General features: G+C 36.7%; 1 protein-coding gene across 3 annotated transcripts in view; it reads right to left on the bottom strand.

Moving 5' to 3' along the window:
- Window positions 1-11,584, bottom strand: part of ntng2a (netrin g2a) — an 81,855-nt gene that overhangs the window by 3,290 nt on the left and 66,981 nt on the right. Inside the window, exons 5-7 of one of the 3 annotated variants that reach the window (XM_067393529.1) lie at window positions 6,727-6,738; window positions 5,165-5,332; window positions 2,745-2,879 (exon numbers count right to left, since the gene is read on the bottom strand). In XM_067393529.1, coding sequence (XP_067249630.1) covers window positions 2,745-2,879; window positions 5,165-5,332; window positions 6,727-6,738 — 315 coding nt within the window. The remainder of the gene's footprint in view (window positions 1-2,744; window positions 2,880-5,164; window positions 5,333-6,726; window positions 6,739-11,584) is intronic. The other 2 variants (XM_067393528.1, XM_067393530.1) reach the window with 2 other exon arrangements.

Below are 11,584 nucleotides of genomic sequence, written 5' to 3'. Positions count from 1 at the left end.
CTGTCTGGCAATCCGATGGACGAGACTGGGTTTGGCATTTTCCAGGAGAACGGTACTTGCCTGACTGCATTGTTCCAAGTGTAAAGTTTGGTGGAGGGGGGATTATGGTGTGGGGTTGTTTTTCAGGGGTTGGGCTTGAACCCTTAGTTGCAGTGAAAGGAACTCTTAATGCTTCAGCATACCAAGACATTTTGGAAAATTTCATGCTCCCAACTTTGTGGGAACAGTTTGAGGATGGTCTCTTTCTGTTCCAACATGACTGCACACCAGTGCACAAAGCAAGGTCCATAAAGACATGGATGCATGAGTTTGGTGTGAAGGAACTTGACTGGCCTACAGAGTCCTGACCTCAACCCGACAGAACACCTTTGGGATGAATTAGAGTGGAGACTGCGAGCCAGACCTTCTCGCCAACATCACACAAATGCGCTTCTAGAAGAATGGTCAAAAATTCCCATAAACACACTCCTAAACCTTGTGGAAAGCCTTCCCAGAAGAGTTGAAGCTGTTATAGCTGCAAAGGGTGGGCCAACTCCATATTAAACCCTATGGATTAAGAATGGGATGTCATTAAAGTTCATGTGCACGTAAAGGCAGACATCCCAAAACTTTTGGCATTATAGTGTATATAGGGATGCTGTGATAAGCATCATATTCCTATAGGTAGACATGGATCAGCTGATGTGAAATTGACTGACGTGACCTGCCAGAACTAACGTTCCGCCGTTACGTTACGTCAGTCATGTGAAATGATCTTTAAACGCTGGGCTGTTGTCTTCATTCGCCCGCATGAGGAGAAGCACTTTACACTGTGTGCAGAATTATTAGGCAAGTTGATTTTCTGATCATATTTTTTTTCCAAGCACATTTTACCAATTCCAATCCACATCAATCTTAATAACTACTATTAATATTGTTTTTAATCATTTATAAGTGATACATAATTGTTCATGAAGGCTGGAAATGAAAAATGCCCTATATTCAGGTGTGCAGAATTATTAGGCAGGTTTTCTTTTACAGATAAAATGAGCCAAAAAAGAGATTTAACTCAGAATTTATCTTCCAGAATCTGGCAGTAAGGTGTGGGAGTTCACTTTTAGTCCATCTCTTATCCTGAAATGTCCATCTTGCAGAGATGGACTAAATGATCTTCCAAAACTTACTGCCAGATTCTGGAAGATAAATTCTTCAAACAGTGGTACAAGAGGATGTGGTGCTGGTCCTTCAGGAGTCACTCTCAAGCTGTCTGTCTATAAGGCCTATAAAAACCCAGTCTTCATGTATTTTATAACACTTCAGCTTGTGATTCTTATTAAGAGCGGGTCATTTTTTAGGATTCTTCACCTAACCTAAGTCTCTGAGATCCTGACACCTCACACTTCTGAAGACTCCAGGTAGGTTTCAGTACTGGGAAATGGTGGCGCTGGAGACTAAAGGGTTCCTGATGGTTTTACACTTAATTCTTCACCTTAATTCTTAATTATTTTGCAGTTAACATGTCTTTTCTTCTCCAGCTGTTTTTGTATGACCCCGCTGACCCAATGAGCATTTCACTGTCCAATGGTCATGCTTTAACTTTGCAATTTCTAGTATTACATTAGTATTGCGTCCTTCTCATGAGTATTTAATAATTTTTGACTTTTCAGTCTGAGTTAAATCTCTTTTTTGGCTCATTTTATCTGTAAAAGAAAACCTGCCTAATAATTCTGCACACCTGAATATAGGGCATTTTTCATTTCCAGCCTTCATGAACAATTATGTATCACTTATAAATGATATTAATTAATATTAAACAATATTAATAGTAGTTATTAAGATTGATGTGGGTTGGAATTGGTAAAATGTGCTTGGAAAAAAAATATGATCAGAAAATCAACTTGCCTAATAATTCTGCACACAGTGTAGTTTCGCTATCTGTTCAATTTGACAAAATTTTTGACATCTGAATGAAAGGTAAGGATGATCAAACAGAATGCGTTTTTGCTCTAATAAACATGAGATGCACATAATAGTATCCAACTGCAGAGCCACAGCGCTGATGAATGGAAAAGAAGGCTGGGTCTCGAGCACGACACGTTGAAAAGGCTGCGAGACACAGAGCAACGGTCAAAGATGATCATCTAGTGCATATTTACATTGAAAAACTATCAAAAAGCTTACTGTAAACAGCATGGAGTAATCACGCCATATCCACAAGAACTTTATGATTGGTCCAAAGCAGACTTCTTACATCAGCGCGTTCAGACTTCGTACGTGATAGTCTTAATTCCACATTTGCACAGTGCACATTATCAGTAATTTACTGGTAATGTTACAACTTCACTTTTTTGAAAGGGTCCTGTTCACACATTACTTCATAGTTTACCAGTAAAGACTGTATGTGCGAAAGGGGCTAGTGTTTCATTATGCTATTTATTATAGGGCTCACTGCCAATTCCCTGCAAGACTCGAACCAGCAACCTTCTTGCCCAATCTCACTGCTTTACCCACTGTGTCACCCCACCCACAAGTATCTAATCCACAACTGTTGTAACAAGCAAGCTGTTATTGGTAGTACAACAGCAAAGACCTCTCTGAGTAACAACAATGTTGCTCATATGTTTGACAGAAATGACACCCATATGTTGTTCGTTCACAACACTTTATTTGTTGTACGAGTGGTATCATCCATCACAGAATGTGTCTTTAATGACTAAGCCTGTTCAATGCTTTTGTGTAGTGACAGTACAAGAAGTGTGACTTACGCACGCAGCCTTGTTTCCAGGTATATCCAGGGAGACAGTCCTCACACTTCTGGCCTGTGGTGCCCTCGCGACACTGGCAGAAGCCGGTGTCATTGCAACGGGCGTGAAAGGAGCCCAGCTGATTACAGTTACACTCTGTGTATAGAAAATATACTCATTATTCACCAATTGTAGATTATTTGTGCTGAAACGCTGAAAAGGAAGGCTACTCTAACTTTCAGAACTCAAAAATGCCTTGTTTCATACTTAGTAACATTACTATTTTTAACAATGTTCCTGGTGGGGCAGTAAAATTATATTGGACTCGACAGCAAACCTACAGCTTTTTAAGTAAAAGTCTCATTTCATATGCGAGAGAGTGTTTACATTAAAGTTTTAAAAGTGCAGCAGCAAAAATGGCCTGTTTAATTGTAAGGGTCACTTAAGTATGTGGTAAATGGTCATAAATAGCATTATTCACATTATTACTGGACCTATGAGAAAAAAAATGTATGGTATGACCCTTTAATATAAAATATTTCTCTATGTGCAGTGCTTCAAAGGTTACAACATTTTGCCTTAAGGAAATATAGCACAGCCTGAAGGCATATATTCATATGTGTTTGCAGGAGGAATGTACTTCTATGTTTGCGAGTTGTGATGTCAGTTTTATGTGATCAGTGGTTGTTCATCAGTCATGTAAGCAGGGTTTGCTCTATGTATTCATTTGTTCCTCTGGGCACCTGTCAGTCAGTCATAGTGCAGTGATTTATATCTGTATATTTCCAGTAGAGGTCACTGTATCATTATCAGAGTGTTCTGACAGATTGCTTGAGCAGCTCTTGGAGCAGTTTTAATAAAAAAACAAAAGGAAAAAATGATTAATCTTAAGATTTCTGATTGTATTCCTCCTTTCCCTCATTTAAAGGGTTAGTTCACCCAAAAAATGAAAATTCTGTCATTTATTACTCACCCTCATGCCGTTCCACACCCGTAAGACCTTAATTAATCTTCAAAACACAAATTATGATATTTATGATATTATGAAATCCGATAGCTCCGTGAGGCCTCCATATGGAGCAATGGACACTTCCTCTCTCAAGATCCATAAAGGTACTAAAAACATATTTAAATCGGTTCATGTGAGTACAGTGGTTCAATATTAATATTATAAAGCGATGGGAATATTTTTGAAGCGCCAAAAAAAACTAAATAACAACTTATTTAGTGATGGCCGATTTCAAAACAATGCTTCAGGAAGATTCGGAGCACAGATGAATCAGTGTGTCGAATCTGCTGTTGGGAGCGCCAAAGTCACGTGATTTCAGCCGTTGGCAGTTTGACACGCGATCTGAATCATGATTCGATACACTGATTCACCTGTGCTCCGATGCTTCATGAAGCATTGTTTTGAAATCGGCCATCACTAAATAAGTCGTTATTTTGTTTTTTTTGGCGCTCCAAAAATATTCTCGTCGCTTTATAATATTAATATTGAACCACTGTACTCACATGAACTGATTTAAATATGTTTTTACTACATTAATGGATCTTGAGAGAGGAAATGTCATTGCTGGCTATGAAGGCCTCACTAAGTCATCGGATTTCAACAAAAATAACTTTATTTGTGTTCCGAAGATTAACAAAAGGTCTTACGGGTGTGGAACGGCATGAGGGTAAGTAATAAGTGACAGAATTTTCATTTAACCCTTTAAAGTCAACATGAAATTCATTGTATTTACTTTTTAATATAACGTAACTGTTACATTCCTTGTCTTATAGTGAATGAAAAACTTTTTTTTTTTTCAAAATGTTATAACTTTTTGATGCCTGTGAAATGTATTTACTTCTCATCTGACATCTCAAATCACTCTTTTCAGTTTTACCATGTAAAACCCACTTTTCAAAATCCAATCAGTTCCCTTCTTAAATTTTTTTTTCTTGTTAAACATCTTGGAAATGTTGCATTACTGAAGTAAAATTGGTTGCAAATGGTATTTCATGTTGACTTTTAAAAGAGATCCTGCACAAAAGCATACCATTTTACTTTCTCATAGCATAAGTCTACAGACATTGATATAGATTTAAGCTGAAAGGTTGAAAATGCAAGTTGTTTAGCTTCCTAAATCTTCAGTAAAATTAAGACAGCAGTCTTGGAAAAGATTTCTTGTGTGTAAAGGTTGTAAGATGAATGACAGGGGTGGTCTGCATGATATTACTGTTCTTAAATCTATACTTCCGTTGGACTTCAGTAGATCAGAAATTGTCACATGTATGGCAAGGAGGTGGCAGACCAAATGTTGGACCGTATGGACATGAGGAAAGATTTCTCAACCTTTCCATAATAGCATTTGGCCAGAAAGGACAATTTCTGTTCAGAGTGGTGTGAGGGCATCAGGGGAACAGTGGAACGGGTTGGCGTGGAGTGATATCTGACTGACCTATGCAAACATTCTCATCGTCCAGCTCGGCGGAAGCATTCCGGAAGTATCCGAGGCGACAGTGCTGACAGTTCTGCCCTCTAGTGTTGTGTTTGCAGCTCACACAAGTCACAATGTTGATGAAATCAATGTAACTGCAGCGATTTGAGTGACCATTGCACTCGCAGTCTGATGGAGAAAGAGTAGATAGGTGTTAGTCCGTGGATCAGGGAACGGGGGAGAGGAAAAGACACCAGAAACTCATGGATGAGAGGACATGGGCATGAGTGATGTGTAGATGCTATGGAGGATATAAACTAGGTCTATTCAGCTAGCCACTTATTTAACGCAACCTCAAAAATAATGTTAATTAGATTACAGCCCTATTAACTAGTTGACCCTTCACAAAGCCCTACTTAAAATATTACAGACTAATCCTACCTTAACAACTGTTGCTATATAATCAGAGAAGCTATTGCTCTTATGTAATGTAAGTCCATGGAAGATGTTTTTGGATAATTGTGTACACAACACAATTTAACTGATATTTACTGAAGTACGGGCTGATTAAATTGTCACTCTAATTCCCAGCGTATGTTGCATTTGCTTGAAGGTATTTAATTGGCATTGATATACTATAAAAAGACATTTTCACAATATGTTGTAGAAATGTTAGAAACAATTGTGTTCACTTATGATAATCTTACCACTTGTAATCACTCCTAAATAAGGCTTTTTGGTTGTTACAAGCATTTGCCTCAATTCTGATTCACTCTTTTCAGCTTTTCATCATGTTACTGTGTAATTTAACAACTTAATTAAAGAAAATGGCAAATAAAAATGTTTTGCTGTGCCATAATTCATTCTAGCCCACCTAGGAATAATATCCAATCGTTTTTTACCACTTTGTGAACTAATTATACAGGAAATTACACTGCTCATGGAAATCTCCAGTTTATTCCTATGAGACGTACTGTAAAGCTTGTCTGAGTCAGCAACAGTAAACACCAAGGTGGGCGGAGCTTAGCGAAGGGTCAACTGTGGATCAAAAATTGGCAGTACTCACTGCAGCCTAAACTGCTTTCCTTATAGTCTCATTTTTATTTTTTATTTCTGTTTATGCATTACTATTTGCTGTAAGATTATGTTTCTAAACTATTTTATTTAAATGTATTTATAAGCACTTTAAAAAAAAATGTGGCACCTTTCATCTTGTAATTTTAAGTTATCCAAATAGTAAATAGTTCTTCTTTGGATCTAAGAACTGTAACTAGTAGTAATCTAGTTTAACTAGTGATCTATTACCTGTTGGTGAGGCTGAATATTCAGATATTTAGTGAAATCATTTTATCTTTTGATTTTTGGGGTGTTTTTACATAAAACAGTAGTTTAGTATGGAGGCTTGTTTCCGCCACTAATCAATTCTAACTTTTTCTCTCAGAATTGCAAGATATATTGTGAGATATGAAGTCGCAATTCTGAATTTTTTTCTCACAATTGCGAGTTTTTATCATGCAATTCTGACATTATAACTGGCAATTCTGACTTTTTCACAATTGCAACTAATAAAGTCAGAATTGCACTTGCAATTGAATCTTATAAAGTCACAATTGCGTGATATAAACTCGCAATTGCATCTTGCAAGATATAAACTCACAATTCTGACTTTTTTTCTCAGAATTGTGAGTTTCTATTCTGACTTTAAAACATGCAATTGCGAGTTATAAAGTCAGAAATGTGAGAGAAACTGAGAAAAAACGTCAGTCTTTTTTTCCCTCACAACTGGACATTATTGCAAGTTTATATCGCACACTTCTGAGAAAAAAAGTCAGAATTGTGAGCTATAAAGTCAGAATTGTCAGATATAAACTCACAATTCTGACTTTTTTTGTGCAATTCTGACATTATAACTAGCAATTTTGACTTTAGATCATGCAATTCTGACTTAATGGGCCAGATTTACTAACAGCTTGTGCCAGCGCAAACCCAGAATTGCACTTGCGATTGCATCTTATAAAGTCACAATTGCGTGATATAAACTCGCAACTGCATCTTGTGAGATATAAACTCGCAATTCTTTTTTCTCCAGGTTGTGAGTTTCTATTCTGACTTTATAATATGCAATTGCAAGTTATAAAGTCAGAATTGTGAGAGATAAACAGAAGTTCTGAGAAATTCTGAGTCTTTTTTCCCTCACAACTGGACATTATTGCAAGTTTATATCACACTTCTGTCAGAATTGTGAGTTCTAAAGTCAGAATTTTCAGATATAAACTCACAAATCTGACTTTTTTTTGCAACTCTGACATTATAACTAGCAATTTTGACTTTAGATCATGCAATTCTGTCTTAATGAGGCAGATTTACTAACAGCTTGCGCCAGCGCAAACCCTTTTTTGGCGTTAAAAAACTACTGTCGGGTTTTCCTAAAGCATGCAGTGCAAAATTAGAGCTGAAAAGGCGTGGACTGAGTTGTTTTTGCGGCTGACCTTATTGCATATGCATTTGTAGGAGTTTCCCTTTCAGATGCAAAATTTATGGGAGGAGATTATTTTAAATGAATCACGCAACGTGATTTACTAAGGTTTGTGCTCTTCAATTTACTGGTATTTGCGCCATTATTTAACGCCCAAAAAAAGCATGTCTTAACCCATTGTGCAACATGGCTGCATGGCACAGAGAGCACGTGGCAGAAGGGAAAAAATATTTTCCACTCATATTAATTTCTTTGGAATGCCAGAGGAAGACATGATCCGAACATATCGTTTGCCAAGCCACGTTAGCCCATATATATATATATATATATATATATATATATATATATATATGTTCTGGCCAACATGGCTTGGCAAACAATATCAGGCCTATATATGTGTCAGATTACATGTAACAAGTTGTGCCTGTGTCGACCCGCACCTGATGAGAGCATCAGCTCTGCTTATTTGCGTCCCAATGCTAATTTGCACTGCTTTTGTTAGATTGCTTTGGTTATTATGTAAATTATTGTGACTGCATCTGTGTTCTTTAATTTGCGCGTCAGCAGTAGATTGTGCGCAAAACTTGCCACTCCCATTGGTGCATTTGTGGAATTGCGCTCTCACGCTAATTTGCCCTGTTTAGTAAATCTGGCCCTATAACTAGCAATTCTGACTTTAGATCACGCAATTCTGACTTTTTATAACTAGCAATTTTGACTTTATATCACACAATTCTGACTTTATAACTCACAATTGAGTTTATATCACAAATCTGACTTTATAACTCGCCGTTGTGAGTTTATATCTCACAATTTTGAGACAAAAAGACAGAATTGTGAGATATAAAGTCGCTATTACCCATTTTTTTTTTTTTTTTCATGGCAGAAACAAGCTTCCATAGTTTAGACATATCCACACAGACTGACTGAATAGTAGGAAGTTATAGTTATTAGTCTGAGTAAATAAATCCACCTATAGGGCCTAATTAACAGTTTAAGTGGACATTGATAAACACTGATAATGAGCTGCAGTTACAGTTGCGTTTGAGAAGCTGTTCTTTTTCGATTCTTTGCTGTTTAAACACTTGGGTCTTTGAATAATTGATATGATGTTTTAAAGATGCTGGCGACGTGGGGTCCTGCTGTCTCACAGTCAGCTACACAGTGGGATGGGGGGCAAGAGCAGCTAATTAAATATAAATGCTCAATTACTCCCCAGATTGGTGAAGGGATGGAACGATGTTTCACAAACGATCTTGCATCTTCAGCAGACAGCTGTCTAACACTCGAAGAGTGAAAATGCAAAGTAGCTAGTTTCTAGAAGAGGACGCTTTTGATTATACAGCCTGGGGGAGATCCTTCTGTTTTCTAGCAAACACAATACATCATGAGCGGCTTACCTTATGAGACAAAGCAAAAAACAAAACATGTGAGCACAAAGAAAGGAGAGAGACAAGAAAGAGCGACATGGAAGAGAGGAAATGAATAACATTTAAGCAGCAATTTTTCCACAGTTTCCATATTAGTGTCTGTCCACATTCTGGAAAACAGAAATCAAAACTGACTCATCCTTTGATAAGCATAGCCTACAGGAGTGCTAATGCATATAAATACATCATTCACATAAAATGTCATTGAAACCCTGAATATAACGTCTTTTTTCTGTCTTGATTTAAAGCATTGCCTTACCTTGAAATCTGATGTACGCTATCCTTGACAACTGCGTCTTTGGCCCCCCGGGGATTAAAATCCTTGCAACAACTTTGGAATAAAAGCAACATTAAGCTTTTTGTTGGATATTTGTTGGCTAATTTTGCTGCACTACTGGCACAAATCACTCGACAATGTGGAAAAGTTCACTGTAAGGGCCGAAAATGTGAAACCAGATACACTGAAATGATGCTACTGTTATTTAAGAAAACTGATCATGTAAACAAAACAGCCTAAAACTAGAGAGAACTAGGGTTTAGAGTTTCTTTCTGTGGATCTAATGGCTGCTAAACCAATCAATACACTACAAGCTGTAAATGTTCTTCACTAACAGATACTCCATCTCATCCACAGCAGCATTACTGGAAGGTACCATGCAGTCAAGTAGAAATGCATTTTCAGGCTGTCATAGTTACATTTTGTGTCAGAGGAGTGCAATATCTGTTTGTTTCATTTCTATATTCAAGCTACACACAATACACACACTCAACTACAAACGCTGTATACCTTTTTTCTCATAGTCTTTCTTTTCATAATCTTTTTCTTTCTTTTTTTCCTTCTCTTTCTTTTCCTCTTTGGCTTCCCTGCTCTTTTCGGTTTTCCCAGCCTCGTTGTTCCTCTTAATGTCAGCAGATACTGTTTACACCAGAGAAATCATGAGTATTTGAAGAAGAAGAGTCGTCACATGTCATTATTTTCCAGTTCATTTTATTCATTGTTTAAATCTGATAACCATACATGATTTGTTTTATGCAGACATAGTGTTTGAATAATTCTAGTAGATTTTGATTTTGTTTCAGACCAAAGGTTGCGAGGTGTCTTTAAAAATACATTCAAAAGTTTGGCGTCAGTAAGATCTTTTTTTCATTTTTCTTTTTTTAAGTTAATACTATTTTATTCAGCAGGAAAGCATTAAATTGAAAAGTGACAGTAAACACTTTTACAAAAGATTTTAAATCCATCATTTAAAATATTTAATATTTTGCCATCACAGGAATAAAATTCATTTTAAAATATAGAAAAATATAAAAGTTATTTTAAATTGTATTAATATTTCACAATATTACTGTTATTTCAGTTTTGTTTTTTATAAAGTGCACAGCATAAATGAGTACACCCCCTCTGAACAAATACAAAATATGCATTTTCAAAAAAAACAATTCATGGAAAGATGGCAAAACTAAAATGTATTAAACATATACATAATAAAAACTGAGAAATATATGTCATTAATAGCCATAAAATAAGTAAATTAGCCAATTTTGTTTAAATTAAGCATTGCAGAAATGAGTACACCCTAGATTTAATTCAATAAATGTATAATATCCTAGTATTTTTTTGAATATACTGCTTGACCCTTCTTGGAGTGTACAAGTTCATGACAAATTGTCACATCTGTAACTTTGTAACTCCTTAAATGCCCTGATCTTTAATGGGGAGTGTTGCTCAACTCATCTCTACAGAATCCCCCACAGGTGTGTTAAGATTGAGTGCAATACATGTCCACAGAAGATTTTTCACCTTGGGAGAATGCATATCCTTATTGTCATGTTGAAAAAATGCCCAACAATGCAGGGAATGAGGAAAGGGTAGCATCTTCTGTTTCAAGTTTGTGTATTAAATTACACAGTGGTGTGGGAATTCATGACAGCATTGATAAAGCACAACTCCCTCACACCTTCAGCACTCATGCATCCCTATATAAGAGCATCACTACCACTGAACTTTACTGTGGGAACCAGGCACTTCTCACTGTACTCCTCCTCTAGCAACACCATAACATTTTGGATGCTGTTAGATCCAAAATGATTGATTTGGTCTCATGAGACCAGAGTATTGACTCCCAGAAACTATATTTTGCAAATATGGGCTTTGGAAATGGCTAACTGACTTTAATGTCTTTCGGCTACAGTAGGTAGTTCCAGTGAGAACAACAACCATGCATGTCATTTTTGCAGGCTTCATCTTACTCTGTGAGATAAACAGTCACTCTTTTCATAGCTTTTGCTGGCTCTGAAACACTCACTTGGAAATATCTCCTGCTCTTTGTCTAGCAAAATAAATCCCTCATCACTAAATGAAAGCTTAAAAATGAAGGCCTGATTATTTCAGGGGCCTTGTCACAACATAGTTACTTTTGCTATATTTTCACACTTAAAACAATGATTTGGTAATCCTCTTGTATCACTGATGCTAAGAAACAAGTCTCCTGACAGTTCTCTCCCAAGTGCTTCCATTGTTGTCAGCATTAAGTC

The sequence above is a fragment of the Chanodichthys erythropterus genome, chromosome 9 (assembly GCF_024489055.1).
Source record: "Chanodichthys erythropterus isolate Z2021 chromosome 9, ASM2448905v1, whole genome shotgun sequence".
NCBI classification, from domain to species: Eukaryota; Metazoa; Chordata; class Actinopteri; order Cypriniformes; family Xenocyprididae; genus Chanodichthys; species Chanodichthys erythropterus.
This window is presented reverse-complemented; position numbering and strand designations above follow the sequence as displayed.